We start from the raw sequence: 18,200 nt of genomic DNA on the forward strand, positions 1-18,200 counted from the left end.
TGTGCCACGCCTGGCCTCGTCGTGTTATTATGTTCATGCCAGTGCCGCCACCGTGCCGCGCCCTGACGTACCCACGCCACGCTGCGCTGTGTTCTGGAAAGAACGGACGTGCCGTGTATCTAGCCTAGACGTGAAACGAGACACGTCACACGTGCATACATCTCTTTCTCTGGAGGCGTTTATAATCTGCGATGCATCATCACCATGACACGGCCCAGGTGGATACAGCAACCTGGTGCGTAGGTGGAGCTCATGAAAGATACGCAATTTGGTACATCAACAGCAGCAGTAGCATCGTCTTTGATAATCCCTGAATGGGTGCATACGATAGGGACACACAATTTGGTAACTGAACTTTTAACTACAAGAAGACGATCATGTCATGCGAACAAACTTGGCACATGTGCACTTTTTTTTTTTTGAAACACGAACTACAATATGCTTATCAGCAAACACCCCAAACCAAAACTTCTCCGGATCTTCTCCAAGACACGAGGCTCGCAAAAATACCACCATCGACTTCCTAATTCATTTATCACCTAAAAAACTTCATGATTCAGTAGAAGCCATGTAGTATCTGCAGTTGTAAGCTTTAAGAAACCTGAAAAGGGAAAATGAGAATGGCATTATTATTACCAATTTGCGCAAGATGTACGCAACAAGAATTAACACACAAACACTCAAGCTAGAATTGCTACTCTTGCAACCTAAAGGATCCTGAGTTCAATATAAACGAGTACAAAATGTGTGTGCTAAAAAAAGAAAAAGAAAAAAAAAACTACTCCCTCCGTTCCTTTGTATAAGACGTTTTGGCAAGCCAATTAGGCTTACCAAAATATTATATAAAAGGGAACAGAGGTTATACTATAGTTCATCTGGCTACATCATCGAAATGAAAAAGAAGCTATGGTCTGTATAACATGCTCATTTCAATTCCATGGCATGATTGCAGCTGAAAATTACACCACGATAACAGCATTTTAACTTCAGCTTTTACGTATGACTCTAATACAAAACTATTACACTGTGTTTGGCTGCACTGAATTAGGCCTGGAATTGAATTGGATTTTCAATTCCAAATCCAAGTTGGAAAGGAAATGGCTGCCAAATCGAATTCAGTTGTTTGGGTGTGCTTGTAATTTCCTGTTGGAATCGAAGGGTGATACCCAATTCCGATTTCTGTTTGGATGTACAAATTGCGCAATTGAATTATTTGCTAAGTTTGGACAATACAAAGTTGTGGTGTTCAAGTCCAACCTTACACATTATCGAAAAGAAAAAAATCTAACATTAGGTATGCTACGAGATGAGGAGTACAAATCGTGTCTATTTCCGCAGGCGTGTTTGTGCTACCTTTGCAAATTGACTGTTCTATTCTATGTGACGCTACCCTGTACTAATATACAGATGCCAACTAGCGCCTCTGCATTCTCGACGGGATTAGTTGGAAGCCAGATTATTATGTGAGAATCTGCGCCAACATGTACTTCCACATTGCTCGCCTCCGTCGGCCGTGGACTTGGCCTGGAGCCTTGGAGCACCTTGCCGCCATTAATCGGTCGTAGCTACCAGTTCAAGGAAACTGCAATGAAAACAGATCCAAAAATTAGGCAAACTACACTGTATGGCTGCTGCAATGGGAGGGTTCAATGGATAAGAAAGCCAACAGCATCCGCCGCCATTCACCTTTTGGCTGACGTCGTTCACCTTCCGGTCGCCGACTGGTAGTGCCCATGATTTAGGTTAGGACCAGGTGGGGAGGGGGGCGGCCAGGGGGATAGGGGCGGGGATGGGAGAGCCTGGAGGCGGTCGGCCAGGGAAGAGGAGATCGGCGAAGGGAGACGGGGAGGGAGGCCATACCTGCGCGCGCCGCCGGCAGGTCGCTGGTTGCTGCCGTCGGGAGGAAGAGGGAGAGGCCTCGCTCGTTTCGGGGATGGGCTCGGTTTGTTTAGCTCGAGCGAACAGGTACGCGCGGGCTCGTTTCCACGCGTTTCCGAGGAGCCGAGCTCCGAATTGGAGCTGGTTCTGTTGCACGCGAGCGAGCGGGTGGTTTTAGTTTCCAGGCCACAATTCAGAGGGCAGCCCAAACGGCGGAAATAGATCCCGAATTCCAGATTCTATGATTCCAGACCCAATTTTTTACATCCAAACACAGCATAACAGTTATATTACTCCCAATCTGTCATTCAGTAGTTCAACAAAAAATCTTATCCAGAAGTAATGGGAAAACTTATGCACCGACATAGGCACATAGACTAGTCATACCAGAAAGTAAACACTCCATTTATCATTAGACTTACGTAGTTCTGAAGTCTGAACTTCTTTCTGTAAAGAAGAAAAATGCAAGCCTGCGCGTCACCCTATTTGTGATGCCCTCCACCACCTCTCCCCGGTGAATGCCGGCCTCCCTGGTGTTGCGGCCTTCCACAGAAGGAAGGATTACCCTGATTAAACTGCCCAGAACTGAATTGCATAGGATACTGACCTCCATCTCCATGCGATGGTGGCAGGCTCCCATATCCTTGTGTGGTGGGTAACCCAGGAGGCATCTGCCCTTGGTTGCCGGCCAAGTGCTGAAGATTATAAGGGTTCCCTTGCCCCATGCCCAATTCAGATGTCGGACCAAATGGAGGATTTACTGGCGGCCCACCAAACGGCATTGGATTTGCAGGCATTCTGCTCTGCGGCATAAACTGTGCTGGGGCCATGGGCATTCCATTCGGGAATCCACCAAAACTCTGATTATGATAATTTTGCTGGTATTGATTGGCTGCGCTGAGTATGTTCTGCATAATATTAGCTGCAAAAGCAGCTCCATTAATCCCCATGTCCGGGTACAAGGGAGACGGAAACCCACCAGGCCAATTCAAATTTGGCTGCTGTGGTAAGAACTGCTGTGATGGATTAGGGAAGCCACCACCTTTCTGATCTGTAAACTGAATGGCTGATGCCATAGCAGGATTCAGTGAGACTGATGGCGCCATTATTGGTAGACTTGTAGAAATGTTTTGAGGACCTAACAAACTTGCTGAGTTGTTAGCAGAAGCAGCCAAGTCTGAGCGCTGAAAACGATGCTTTGATTGATGACCTGGTGTCTGTAAATTGTGGATCCTAGGTGGCATATCCTTATGGAATCCAGCATCCCTGGGCTGCTTCCTCTTATTACCAGAACGTTTCTTGGACTCAAATTGCCTATCAGTCTGCCTTTTTGCCATCCGTAATGATCTTTTGTACTCAGCCTCCTTCTCGTCATCAGAGAATTCAGGATCATCAGTTTCATCCTCAACATGATCTCCTGATTCATCGTAGCCTTTGGTGTACAGCTCTTTTACATTCAAGATATGATCTGCAAACTCTGTAACAAATGAGACCGCAGTTCCTGCACTGATCCCAGCAGGAACTTCTTCCACAGAGTTATACCGGACGAGATAATATGGGTTTTTTACTGGACCAAATAACTCCTCAACAATACCAAGTGGTTTCCTGCTTTCCGTTATCCAGAGTATGGAACCCTCATTCAGGGGATTGTGTTGCACGGACCCTTCAACAATCACTCTTTCACCCATGATCTGGATGGAAAGCAAACAGTCAACACATGGGTCGCATAGAAAATACACTAAGAAAGATAAAAAATATCATGTGTACTTCATCAGTCTAGGACTAAATGAGAAGCACAGGTTATTCACAAAAAACATCAAGCACCACAATAGAGAAGTATACTACAACAAAACTCCATAATTTTTTTATTAAAATGATAAATGCAATAATGGACATATATAACCACCATCATCCAGGCACAGAGGCACTTATAAATTTCAGAATTTACTACTAATAGAGTCAAGTTTATCTCAGTGGAGACAGGTTCAGTAGATTTCTAGCTCTTATATGCAAATAATCTACAGCTTTCAACAACTGAATCTTAAACATATGTTAAATATAAAAGAAGTGCTGATAAGATTTTTGATAAATGTCAACAAACTTTTAGATGAAAAGTCAAGTTCAATACAAGACTTACAGATGAAATTGTTCCCACTGGGAGTGCCTTATGATGTGGTTCCAGCTGGATTTCAATCTTTGGCACTGGAGGAAGGACCTGAAAGACATATGATATATCCACATAAGAAAAGACATAACAACTTACTTTACAAAACCAGAACATATTGGGTTTGTACCCTAGGTGTACACTTGTATCAATTATATATATGATTTTTAGCAATTGAGAATAGATGTTGTAGCAACACACAATAGCTTGCCACTAATACGCACAGACCGATAACCAAGCATAAACTTCTACAGCTTTCTACTAAAAACTTTATTAATCATCTAACAGATTTTGATTGCAAACGTCAATTATACTATAATTAGAAAACAAGGTGTAACTTACTAGAAAAATGATTCACAATTATACTACTATATGAAAGAAAAATTGCAGCTCAATACCTTTACTTCATGTTTGGAGTTGGTATGACCCGTCAATGTTTCTTCCTCCTCCTCATCGTCATCATCATTGATCCCAACCATCAGTTCACCCTCTTTGATGAGGGCCACCATGTCCTCGACACCATCATGCTTCTTGGCTATCTGCTCTTCCTCATCACTGCTCGACGAGGCCTCACTTGACTCCTCCTCCTCCTCCTCACTACTCGAAGAAGCCTCGCTCGATTCCCCATCTTCCTCCTCGTCCTCGCTACTCTCCCCCTTCCCCTTGCTTCCTCCATCTTCCCTTTCCTCTTGCACGAAGACCTCTGAATTCCTCTCAGCGTCAACAGCCGCCTCGTCCTTGCTCTCCTCCTTCCTATCACTCCCTCCAACTTCCACCTCGGAATTCATCTCAGCAGGAACAACAGCTTCGGCCTTGCTCTCGCCCTGCCCCCTGATTCCTCCATCTTCCACCAAGACCTCCGAATCCATCACAGCATAAACGACATCCGCCATACTGGGGAAGTGGGGAAGACAGAGGGCGACAGCAAGAAGGTTTGGCCGAGGCGAACGCCGTATTGATAGCTGCGAAGGTGAACGGGGGCGCCGGCGGCGCGGGGAGCGGCTACGGCGACGGGGCGGGACTGCGGGAGGGTTGTCGTGTGGGGCTCGAGGCCAAAGGGTGCGCGACTGCGGGCTATGTGGGTTTTGGGCTAGGGTTTTACTGCGCCTTGGCCACTCGATCTCAATCTGACGGTGAGAAAGAGCCGCTCGCTCCAGCGCGCATGAACCGTCCTGATTTTTCCAGCACATGATCTGACGGCGCGAGGTTGCGGATGAAGCTCCCGTCGATATTTTTAAAAAAAACATAAATTTTGCGCATACATGTCGATATATTATGCGTGCACGCTAATTTTCGTGATAAAGTGACATCTTTTGTGTCTTTTGTCAAAAAGATAAAAAAATGTCTCATTAAGAGCTACTTTTACCACCGAAATTTATCTTTTTTTTGACATCCGACACAAACAACATCAGCTTTTTGTGAAACTACTTCGCAAGCACATAGAACGTTGAGATGTACGCGCAGATTTTTTGTTAGAATTGTTTAACATTTTATAGTGTGTCTAAAAATCATATTAATAAACAGGCGCATCTACTCCTGGGTGCAAAAACACCTCATTCGATCTTTTATTGTAAATCAGTCTATAGCAAAAAAAAAAATCAACACTCTTTTGTAGCATTAATTTTGTTGTTGTTGTGATGATTTGTTGTAACAGTTTTCGTTTGTACACACATTGAGGGATTGCGTTGTAATATGACTCACATCTGCCCTAGGGTGCCATTTTTCCTATAAATATTGGAAAGATGCCGAAGAGATATACCCTTTTGGTTTAAGTAAAGAAGCTCAACCGACATTGCGCCTGATTTTGGGCTACCAATAGGGCCAATAGGGCGACCGACACATTTATGCCTTTAACAATGCACTGTATCTTATCGCATCATTCTAGGTATATGTTTTAAGAAACAACCTCTACAATGTATTGTTTTTTAGAGTTGTATCTACATTTAATGATTTTTAGCTAATATATGCACGTGATTGAATTAGAAATACATTTTTTGCCTATGACTTTGTGCAAGGCTAAGATACAACAACCCTCCATTTCATCAATTAATATTGTACCACATCACCAAATGACTTTTTCATCAATTAATATGATGCCACATCACCAAATGACCTATGAGACCGTGCCAAGAGCCACCCATTGTGAAAGACCTTAGATTCCCACCACAATATGACCATTATCTCTCTGTACGCTGAAAACAGACACCATTATCTCTCTGTACGCTGAAAACAGACCTGAAGTCTATGATGATCCTATGATACCGTACCAAGAGCCACCCATTGTGAAACACCTTAGATTCCCACCACAATATGACCATTATCTCTCTGTACGCTGAAAACAGACCTGAAGTCTATGATGGTTGACCAGAACTTACCATATCTTTTTATAGCAATTGTGCGTTGACAATTCAGCAAAATGGAAATGTAGAGCCAGTGGCCATGTGTGTCTACCATGTCCAACACTACATAAGATCTAACAATAGAGACACGAGCATGAAACACTTTCTCATGTTGCAACTTTTCAAATGAGGGAGGGGAAAGAATCCCAATGCTTTTAGAAATAATCAAGCAATGGGTGATATCAACCATTTCCATAGCTCTCCACTTGCAACTGATAGTTCCATCGGGTCTCCTGTTATTACAGCTTATTTCACATGGAACCCCTAGCACGGCACCCATGACATCTCGAGCCGACGGCACTACCACTTCAGGATACAAAGAGAGAAGCCAAATGGAAAGGCAAGAACAAAAAGGCTACCACGCAACGCCGGATTGCTCGGCAGCTGGTGAATACAGCCAGGCAAAATGTGATCTATCGAACCAATGCACAAAATGGACATCTTTGGGTCTTCCGCTTGCAGCTGCATCTTAAGAGTTAGGTTTGATTGAACCAGGGACCCATTGCGTTGCTCCTGTGCCCGTTTCCATGGGTACCCACTCCATTAGGTGCTATGGAGGACGTGTGGATCACTGAGGAAGGCGGGCCAACAGCCAGTGAAGGCGAGGGGAATAAGCCAGAGACACTCAAGAGATGGCTGCTACCCTTCCTTTGCCGAATAACATGGATCTGTCTTAAACTCTGCTCATGGATGTTTGCAAGCGTTTCAAGCTCCTCCAGTGATAAAGCCTCCACGCCGACACCATACAGTGGGGCATGCCGGGCCATCTCTTCTTGGAGTGATGTTTCCAGGGTGCGAATATATTGCTGCAACAGATATAATAGTAAATACAATATGCAGTAAGTTCCGATGCAAAACTTCTAAAATGACAAAGAAATGGTCAGGACAAATGCGATATAAGTTGCACGGTAATGATATAGGTGTTTGTTTCAGTGCACCAGTTTGCCACGTTTAACCTTGGCTTGCAAACTTTCTTAGTTGGTATTCGGCTCATTACTCTTATCTTTCCCATCTCAGGATCACAGTAATTTTCTAAACATGCAACTATAGGTAAAACTTATCAGAAATGGAAACAAAATAGTTTAAGATATTCAGAACTAGAAACCAGAAAACAGTAGGGCCCAAATGCATACAATTCAGGTAACTAAGTTTCAAGATGATTACTTTGTAAAATGATTCTGTATGTTAGTTATTCTACCCTTGTCTAATTTTATATATGCATGGTTACAGTTTCAATTTAGGATGATTACTTTCTAACAACAGTTTTACATGTCACTTATTCTGCCCTTGCCTTCTTATGACAGTATCATATGGAAATCATCCTCATTGTATGACAAGTTTTTGCTAGCAGAGCAGCACATTGAGATATTTAGTAGCTTCACCTCACAAGTATATTGGAAATAATGAAATAATCAGTTATTTTGGTAACATAAATTTTGCAAGAGCAAACCTGGCAAACTTGCAGTTTTGACTCCATTCCATCAATGAAAGCTTCGCAACGAGAAATTTGATCTTCTTTTTCTTTCTTCTCTCCCTCCGTTTGTCCAACTTTATGTTTCAGCCTTCTTACTTCAGCATCAAGTGATTTTCTAATCTCTTCGCGAGCCTGTATTTCAGCAGCATGCCGTTTTAATTCATCATCAAATCGTTTCTTTGAAGCTTCAGCTATCTTCAGCCTCTCTGCCAATGTGTTCTTCTCCATTGTTACTTTCTGCAGCATACAAGAAAGATGTAAACCGTAAAACATCAATATTGTTCTTCTCAATTAAATTTCCAAGGGTATCATAAGGCAACATTCAAATAGTTAATAGTACATACCCAAAAAAACCAAGATGGCTTTGCTTCATATAATCTTGAAATTAGAAAGAAAAAAAAAATACTAAGGCGGTATGCCAGTGCGAGTTAACTGCCAAGGCAGGCTGAAAACTAACTTATCGCTTATCTCACTACCTACAATATATACTCTACACAGATAAGAAAAAATGCATGGTAAGTTATGAACATCTAAGGTATGGGTTTTATCTTCTTAAACTCAGAGGGCATAAACTTCAATATCAAGGTCTAGGTGTTTAAGTTATATATTTTAAAATAATAGGATAAAGATGGCAAACGATTGAAGTATATTCAACATACATGCCACACACAAAAAACTCAAATATGGAATTGCCACAAGAATAAGATCAAATCGCATATTTTCACAAATTACCATCACTATTAAGTTATATAGTGATTAAGAGAAACATCAAAAGCTCAACGAACATGACTATGGTTTTTTACAATAACTCTTACCTTTAGTTCTTCGCGTTTCCGTGCTTTAAACTGTGATAGCTGTGTCTCTGCTTCATGAACACGATCATGAAGATTCTTCCTATCAGCAGATAGCTTTGCAATTTGCTCATCTTTCTCTGATCGCACCCATTCCATCTGTTTCTCAATCTCCCGCATCTGCTTGGACAGTTCTTTCTTCTCTTGTATACAACGATCCCTCTCAGCTTTTAGTTCAGACTACAACAATTATAAAATAAACAAAATGTGTAAGGTAAGAAACAAACAAGAAAGGTGGATCAGTAGCTAAATAATGACAAGGAAATACCCTTAGATGTCCTGTGGTTGCCTCAGACTCAGTTAGCCGTTGGGCTAATACAGCTCTTTCATTGGTAAATTTAGTTTGCTCCATGTCTATCTCCTCATGCAAACGAATATTCTCATCCTCAGTAGCACATATTTGGTGCCACAGATTAGCACGATCTGCCTGAGCAACTTCAGCAGCTTCACGCATCATGCTTAAAACAGGTCTAGCAATTCCAAACTCCTCCTTAACAAGAAATACCAAGACATCCATATCTATGTCAACTTCTCGGCAGTTATCTGAAGTATTTGTTGCCCGATCAACAAGGCCCTTCAGAATTCTGTATCTATAATGATCCTCGGCATAGATCTTAAACATGATAGCATAAAGCATCCGCACAAAGTCTTGGACCCTCGTTTCGCTAGATAGAGACAATACCTCACCAAGCGCAAGGACTGAAGTGAAATCACCTTCTTGGATGGGCGAGGATTCAAACTGCCCACCTGACAGAACTTGTTTGTCCTGTAAATCATACACCACAGCACCAGACTTTGAACTTAACCTGTGAGAATGCCGTCTTTCCAACACCATGGCTACTAACTGTAGCCCAAAGGCCCCTTGCAATAATGCCCTTTCCAAAACCTGTGCAACTTCAACAAACGATCCAGGTATTGATAACATTTCTATCAGTACAAAAACATCTGATAGATGGTTGCTTCCATGTACAGCCTGCTCTTGCCAAGAAGGCATCCCTTCAGTAGAAAGCCCATCTTTGGTACAAGTGCTACAGGGCGATGAGAGACAACTGCTATCAGGTTCAGGGTCAGAACCGATATCCTTCAATAATGCTTCAGCTACATCTGGCCAGCTGTGCACTGTTTTAGACAAAAAATCAAGCACGCAAGATGGAACTTCAGTACCCAAATGTTTTAATCTCCACCGGACAGCTTTAACCTTGGGGAAAAAAGTAAGTGGACTTAGTAGTATGAAAAGATTGTAGAAACATAAATAGTAACAATAGGTTTATCGAAGGTTAACATACAGCTTGAGCAATATGCTGGCACTGAGATGCTGCCTTGAGAACATAGGTAATGGCTGCTACAAGAGGTTCATCATTTGAATCAGACAACAATTCTAGTGCATGAAAAGATGCCCGTTTCCAGACATCACCATCGAACTCTAATTCGGACAGGGCGCCAAAAACCTGACATGATAGAAAAAAAAAGGAGTCAAAATATGCATCACTAACTCACTTGCACATTACTAGCCTGCTATATTATTTATGAGGCTATCTCCAAATACGAAAATAAGATCATAATAAATTTAGACAATTCAGACATCTGTTCACCCAAAGTAGTAGAAATATTAGGTTACTTCACGATAATTAAATTAGGCAAATAAGAAACAGTTGTTCAAAAGGTCAAACTTACCGGTAACCTCAGTGACGGCTCAGCATCTGCCTTTTGAAGATGATCTAAAAGCGCACAAGCAGCAAGTGAGTGTTCTGAACCATCAACCAACTTTGGTACAAGGGCAATCAAATCTGGTTGAAGCTTCTTTGGAGCTTTCTCTAGTACAAGTGCAACTTTCTGGACAGACTTAGGCCGCTTTCTTGGTTCAGGGCATCCATGTGGGACAGCACAGTCCAGTGCCTTCAACGAATTAACAATTAATCCTAAAAGTTCCTCTGATTGGTCTGGCCATTTTGTCTGAAAAAAGATCAGCAGGTTAGCCTATAGGTGAAATAAAATATGAAAATGAGGCTTTATATGATAGAAATCTCATATCATACCGGAGAAGCCTGGTCAGAACTTCCATCCCCAGGCAAATAATTGGCAGGTGTCTCTGAAGGAAAACTGGCCTGTTCTAGAATCTTGGCAGGCATCTCCTTTGCACTCAACTCTGTATTTTGTAATGCTAGATTATGCCTAGAATTATCAGTATTAGATTCAGCCGTTTCATACTGATTTCTGCATGCACGTTCTGTTAGTTCCCCTTCAACAATGATGAGCTCTGGTGGAGAGCTAGCCCCATTTGAATCGGGAGCAGTTTTAGAGCTTTCTGAGGAGGAACCATATGATGATCTTTCATCTGAAGGTTGGCAACACTCAACCATTATATCTAGAAGCAAATCAATGATAGCCTGCTTCAAAACGCTCACACCCATCAACAAATTTATCAGACTTGTGGAGCTTGAATCGCACTTCAAAGAATCTTTCATTCCACCACCCTTGGTGGGCACTTTGGTAGGAACAAGCATGCGCTTCACTTTTGCTGGATTATCCAGATAAACACGCAGCCCAGTAAGAAATCCAGCAATTGCACTAGCATCGGTCAAAATTTTCTCTCTTAAGGTAACCTGTGGCTGAGTATTGTTGTCTCCATATGTAAGAGAAAATCCAGCTCGTGAGAGGAGATTTCGGAACATATCCTCTTCATCTCCACTCATATCATCACTGTCTTCAGACTCGATAAGTTCATCAGGATCTGTTGACAACTCATCCTGGTCATCATCTGAGGCAAATACCTGCCAGATAAATTAATTGGGGATTACAATATGCAAACCATAGTTTCTACCATATAGACAATCTGAATATCAGTTGAAAAATATGGTGTGAACCACGACAGGGCTTGCATCAAACTGCAATATAGGACTGGACTTGAAGAGCATGTGAACGATTATAACTGCGACTCGTAGATAAATGTTACGCTATCCACGATAAGTTCCTTTAGAGGTAAGAAGAAAGCAACCGTCATGTACTCAACATTCATTAATAATTCAACACAGACATCATTGTCTGAACAAAACCTCAAAAAAGATAAAGAAATATAGAATATGCAGTTGCTTGAGTAAAATTACGGAATATGCATGCGCATCAAACCAACAGTTGACCAGATATGCCACGTACAGAGTTACAGACCATAGTTAGGACTTATAACTGCGAAATCAAGAATATATTTCATGTTGAGGCTTGCTATTGGATGGATGTACACGTATGAGAGCTAAGTTTATATCTAACAGTAATCTAATCAGGGTTAAAATTTATCACGTATACCTAACTGGAGTGCTTAAAAAAAGCATATTTGTTAGCTCTACTGTTATAATTGGCATGCTCTTGCAACTCATGAACTATAAGTACTATTAACAATACTTCCTCCGTTTTTATATGTAAGGCCACTTCGCATTTCGAGCCAAAACTTTGACCAATAAAACATAAATTATATGACACCAAAAATATATTGTTGGAAACACCTTTCAAATATGAATCCAATGGTATACTTTTGATGATAACTCATACTACCTCCGTTTCAATGAATAAGGTGCACGGGTATTCCAAGACAAACTTTGATCCAAAAAAGTTGAGCAACAAAATCTTGATTATAATGTACGTAATTAGTACTGTTGGATTTGTATTGGAAATCACTTTCTAATGATACTAATTTTATACCAACAATCTTTATATATTTAGAGTAATTTTTGGTCAAAGAAAAAACATGAAAAATGAGGTCGCCTTATTCATTGAAATGGAGGGAGTATTTTGTTGGTCAAATTGTTAGTCAAAATTCTACCTCGAAATGCATGGTGGCCTTACATTTTGGGACGGAGGGAGTACTTGCTAATTGCTATAGCATATGGTGAATCTGTAATTTGAGTAATTCAAAGCACACTTGAACTGTGGAATGCAATACTTAGATTGCTCTGAATATTTTATGAACTGTTTACAGTTAGTCAGTGATTGGTAGAACCAATTCATTTTAATCCTAAATATTACAAAAAGAAAACCTAATTGGAAGTGGCCTACATCGCCAAATAAGAGTAGTCTAGGACTTCTAATTCTTAATTGTTTCTTCTTGTGTGCCTTCATAAAGGATATACCATATGCTGCACAACTACATTTAAGATGTACCTTTGGTTCTTATAACAACAGCCTTTTAACAGTTTGCAAACACTGTCTCATCAAGGTAGTTTAAATTTATAACCATGAGATTTGGAAACATTATTACAAGATTATCCTACAGATGTGCAGAACAAGCACAAATAGACAAGCCACGTGAAAGATTAGCAAACCTAACCTCACCTCAAGATCAGAGAAGTCAAACCATGGACAGCAGTCTATGATCTCGCAAACAAAGACAACAGTGTCACGGACAAGAAAGCCAGCTTCAGTATCCAGAATATCTGAAACCTTCATAAACTGGAGAACTGAATTGTTCCATGTTTTTGTGCAGATTGACGATTCTTTGCAAATGGTTTTTACGGAATTCTTCTGGTTGAGTATAGCCATCTTATAATGTACCCAAAAGTTCTTGTCAGGATCAACTCCAGATGGCTGATCACTCTCCAGATATATGCAGATTGTATCAAATGATTCATATACACCTGCAGGTTGTGTTATGTAAGCACAGATATGAAAATACACAAGAAAATATAAGGTACAAGGCATGAATAATAAACTTCATTTACCTATCCGCAGCTCACAACCACCAGCCTGAAAATATTTACTGAAAATTTTTCTTGTCTCCATAATCTCCTTAAAGGACAAGAAATTTTCCACCTTCCACGTGAATGAAGGATGCTTTGGCAGAGTATCAATCTGACATCCAGAACTTGAACTGCCTATTTCAGAAATTTCACCACTAAGCTCTTGCATAGTTGCAGTTTCCTTCAATATGAGAACCTCTGCAGAGAACACAACAGTGTCCTGTACAAGAAAACCAGCATCCTGGTCAAAGAGGCTAGTTAACGTCAGAAATTCACGCCAGCCCCAATCCTTCGCTGACTTAGAGTAACGATTTTGAGACTCTTTCATGATTGACTTCTCCTCCACTTTCTGATTGATAACAGACAATCTATGGCTCACAAAGCAGGTCCATTCACCACTAGTGCTTCGGGGATCTGTCACTTCCAAAAACACTGAGAGATGGCATGGTGGTTGAGACTGCCCTGATTGCAGCAACATTAAGAGAACCAACTGATGAAGTTAGTACATACATTCTGATAATGCAGTTACATAAATTTGAAACTAGCAATGATTTTAATGTAACTAGACCATTAAGTTCACAAGAATAAATAAGTAGAGAACTGAAATGTGGCATACCAATTTAAAATGGTAATTTAAATTCTGCATACAAATGTGTACACAGCAATGTTTACTAATATGTGTACACAGCGACTGAACCAACCAAACTCCAAACTTAACCTATAAGAGTGATTTCAACATTGACGGAAGTAGTGCCAGGGATTCCAAGTTCCAACTGCACTGGTAAGCCAGATTGCACTCAAAAGTCAAATGCTTTAATTACTTCAGTTTGATATACTTATGATTATTTTAGGATCAACTCAGAGCATAAATGAACTTCATTATATAGCCTTTCAGACAAAATATATGCATTTCGCTCATGATTTAACAGCTCTAATTAATTTACATAGGTGAATGGAGACCTCACAAGCACGGACCTTGAATGGACAAGATGAGAACCAGGAATGGATATGAGAGTAGTTTTTTTATAAATTCTCCCAGTAGGTGATTGTGTCTGCAACCTCCTTGTTGGTTGGGGCACCTCGGGGAAAAATCATGAAAAAAGAAACATGGACATAGAGGATGCTATAATATGTGGACCAACAAGGTGCGTCAACCGAGAAGGGATTGCAGATGCAAAATTGAGGGTCTAAAGATCTAATTTGAAACAAAGACCACACATGACCTATAGTTGGTTCCAAACAGTTAAGAAACATCAGCCTGTTTGGCATGTGAGGGTTCTGATCAAATCATTTAGGAATCAATATTACAGGTTTGGTTATCACGTTTTAAGCAGTACTATATGTCTCCGTAAAGTTGATGCTGAAAGTAGCATATGAATCTTGAGAGGGCATTTTACTTACCCCGTGGATAGACAATAAGGCGGCAGTCCCGATTCCCGACCTGAAAGCGTCTGCTCTTGATGCATAAACCCGTGATCTTGCGTTTCTTGAGCAGCTCCTTCAATCGTGTGAAGTTGTCGATCCTCCACACAAACTTCCCAAAGTGTCCATCGGACTTCCTAGTCCCAGATCGTCCACCAGCAGCAGCACTAGCGCCCGCCACCAGCGGTAAGCTACGAGTGAATGAGTTAGATTCCTTGATGACATGCACCGAGGCAGTGAACACCACAGCGCCATCAAACAGGTACCCCCCATCAGCAGCCAAGAAGTCATCCATCTTCAGGTAATCCCCCCACCCAAGGCTGGCACTGTCTGCCGCAAACCGCCCATACGAATCCTTATGGATGTGGTTCCCCCCAGGATTCTGGTTGAGGATTGAAACACGGAAAAGACACCAGCAGCCACGGTCATCCAGCACGCCACTCCCTGCACTAGTCGACGCCAATGCTGATGCTGATGACACGGTGGTTGCCTGAGCCACAGGCTCCTTGCCCTCCAGGCACACCGACAAATGGTCTGCACCAGATACATTGCTCTGGTAGACACTGATCCGTAGCCCGGAGTCACTCCCACCGGCGGCGGCCGTGGCGGGGAAGAATGGGGGGCTCGTGATCTTCTGTGTGCGGATCATCTCCCTGAAGATGCCAAAGTTGGACACCTTCCAGGTGAAGCGGCCGTCCGCTTCGGTGAAGGAGGCGGTCTCCGATAGGACGGAAATGTCGGCGGCAATGACAAGGGAATCGTGCGGCGGCAGGAGGTAGGAGGCGGTGGCGGAGGGCGCGAAGTCGGACCATCCGTGCGAGCGTTTCTTGGAGGAGAAACGGTGCCAGGAATCGCGCGCCAGGGACTTGGCGTTGTCGGAAGGGTGGAGGATGGAGAGGCGGTAGCTGAGGAAGCAATCCCATTTGGAGGATGAGGTGGTGGTGGTGGAGGAGGAGGAGGAGGATGGGGTTTTTGGGTCGAGGACCTGGAGGTAGAGGGAGAGGTGGCCCGGGAGGGCATGGACGTCGCCGCGCGGGTAGATGAGGAGGCGGCAGTCGAAGCCGCCGACCTCGAAGTAGCGGCTGTAGAAGGTGCGGGCGCGGGTGCGGGGGAAGTCCGGGAGGGTCCATCGGCAGGAGGCGGAGGCATCGCCGCGGCGCTCGACGGAAAAAGTGGCCGAGGCGGCGTCGGAGTGCGATGAAGAGGGGTCGTCGGTGGCCGCCGCAGCCGCGGCGGCGGCGGCGGGAGGCGACACAGTGGTGGGCTTCATGGATTGGGGATTTTTCGTTTGGTTTCCCGAGATTCTTTTTTTTTTCGCCCTCCTTGGGTCTGGCTTGGGAAGGTGAGGAGGAGGAAGGGAATGGCCTGCCTGTGCTTTTCCATTTCCATTTTAATGTATACCACTATTGTCGAGACTATGCACGATTATACTACCACTGCTCATTAATGGGGAAAAAATCGAATGCAATATATATCTTTTGTTCTTTCTTGATATGCATAATAATTTAATATTTTTAAATATATAGTATTTAATGTACGATACACTTCCTCTATGCCAAAATAATATAAGTGTTATTAGGTTTTTTCAAAATCAAACCGTGTAAACTTTGATGAAGTTTATTTACACAAAGAAATAAAACCATTTAGAATATCAAATCAATACCACTAGAAACAGAATGAAGTATATTTTAATATGTCATACATTTTGGTATTCTAGATATAAGTAACAAATAAAAAATCTAATAAACTTAGTCAAAATTGGTGCACTTTAATTTTCGCGAAAAATCAATGTGCGCTATATTATGGCAAGGAGGCGGTATTGATGTTTTTAGTGTTTATGGCAAGGAGGCAGTATTAATGTATTTAATGTACTAATCACTAAAGTATATATCTCTTAAAAGGAAAACACTTCACATCACTTGGACGATTCGGCGCCGCGCGTCCTCCTGGTTACCAGCGCACCACGCATCCCTATGGTTGCCAGTGCACCACGTGTCCTTGATGCAACGCACCACGCGCCCTTGACGCAAGGGCTAGAACTGGGGCCAACCTCCCAATCTTGTCTTCTTCTCATCGTTCTCCTTCGTTTGTCGCTATCACTAATCTCCTCTCTCATGTTTTTTTGAAGTCTCCATGTCGTTGGTGCCCAACTCCTCTCCATGCCTTCCTCGGCCTCAACCGACGCACTGCGCGGTATCACACTTATACTTGATCCAATATCACATAGAACATGATAGCGTGAAGTTCCAATAGCACATGATATAATAGGTTTATCAACTTTGGTGGCGTTACCTTGAACTATCTTGGTGGAATCTTCACATAAATAAACATCACAAGGAGTTTCTTCATTCAGTTCTTTGATGACCGAAATTTGACGCTGAACCTCAATTTGTTCATATGGTTCATTACATGTTCTAGCACTCTTATTTGCAACAGTAGTGAGTAAATTTTCCTTCACTCTGCTTGGATATGGAGGAGTTTCAACATATTATTCAATTTTGGCAGATGATACTTGACTATCCTATTTCACAACTTTAGGAACAACTGTAGAGTATTTAAAAGGCTCAACATAAACATCAAATCCTTTTTAGGGACATTCAGATGGTAGCAAAAGATTTAGTAACTTCTACTAAAACATGAGGATCAAGGCCAACCATGTTACTTACCTCTTTAAACAATATAGTAGTAGAGAAATTCTCTACAGATGAATACTCATATTTAAAACGGGTTCGTTCCCTTTATCAACATCCCAAGCATCAGTATTTTTAGATATGATATCCAATAAGTTTTATGCTTCTTTTTGAGTTCTGTTAGTGAAACTTCCTTCAAAGGAATTATCCAAAAAGTTCCTAAGATGCTGAGGTTCACATAGAAGTTGATTAGTATAATGCTTTCAGGAATACCATGACAAGGATTCTTACGAATGCGTTCATTCACTCTCCACCAAGCTTGAGCAATACTTTCCAACATGAGGCCAAAATTTATAAATATGACAACGATCATCATAAGCTTATTTAGAAGTATAGTACTTGAGATAGAAAGCCTTCCTCAAATATTCCCAATCAAGGCGGTATTTATCATCTAGAGATCTAAATCATATGCGAGCATTACCAGAAAGAGATAAATATAATAACTTCCTTTCCACTTCATCATGAGGAATATCAACAAGTTTAAGTAGAGAACATAGATCTTCAATGGCGTGTAAATGCTCTATAGCAGTTTGGCTTCCATCCCTTAGTTTTGTAGCCTTTTTTGGCAATACTAATATGGATTTGATATGCCACT

At 41.9% G+C, this 18,200-nt stretch overlaps 2 protein-coding genes across 4 annotated transcripts; both read right to left on the minus strand.

Moving 5' to 3' along the window:
* Positions 1 to 267: 267 nt before the first annotated feature.
* Positions 268 to 5,097, minus strand: LOC127307122 (uncharacterized). Of its 3 annotated transcripts, none has more exons than XM_051337827.2 (4): positions 4,441 to 5,097; positions 4,016 to 4,093; positions 2,301 to 3,569; positions 268 to 601 (listed from the first exon to the last, which is right to left on the minus strand). In XM_051337827.2, the coding sequence occupies exons 1-3, from the start codon at positions 4,933 to 4,935 to the stop codon at positions 2,361 to 2,363; spliced, it is 1,782 nt and encodes a 593-aa protein (XP_051193787.1). In that variant the 5' UTR covers positions 4,936 to 5,097; the 3' UTR covers positions 268 to 601; positions 2,301 to 2,360. The 3 variants fall into 3 exon arrangements, with proteins under 3 accessions (XP_051193787.1, XP_051193789.1, XP_051193786.1); XM_051337829.2 differs by having other exon boundaries at positions 1,861 to 3,569; XM_051337826.2 differs by lacking the exon at positions 268 to 601 and adding an exon at positions 718 to 1,582 and having other exon boundaries at positions 1,687 to 3,569.
* Positions 5,098 to 6,568: 1,471 nt separating this feature from the next.
* On the minus strand, positions 6,569 to 16,249 carry LOC127307121 (uncharacterized). The gene is made up of 10 exons (XM_051337825.2): positions 14,895 to 16,249; positions 13,476 to 13,955; positions 13,090 to 13,391; positions 10,803 to 11,537; positions 10,441 to 10,719; positions 10,053 to 10,214; positions 9,035 to 9,964; positions 8,731 to 8,946; positions 7,892 to 8,152; positions 6,569 to 7,247 (listed from the first exon to the last, which is right to left on the minus strand). Exons 1-10 carry the CDS (start codon positions 16,183 to 16,185, stop codon positions 6,918 to 6,920), a joined length of 4,986 nt encoding a protein of 1,661 aa, XP_051193785.1. The 5' UTR covers positions 16,186 to 16,249; the 3' UTR covers positions 6,569 to 6,917.
* Positions 16,250 to 18,200: the final 1,951 nt, after the last annotated feature.

Source organism: Lolium perenne, chromosome 6, assembly GCF_019359855.2.
Source record: "Lolium perenne isolate Kyuss_39 chromosome 6, Kyuss_2.0, whole genome shotgun sequence".
Classification (NCBI taxonomy): domain Eukaryota; kingdom Viridiplantae; phylum Streptophyta; class Magnoliopsida; order Poales; family Poaceae; genus Lolium; species Lolium perenne.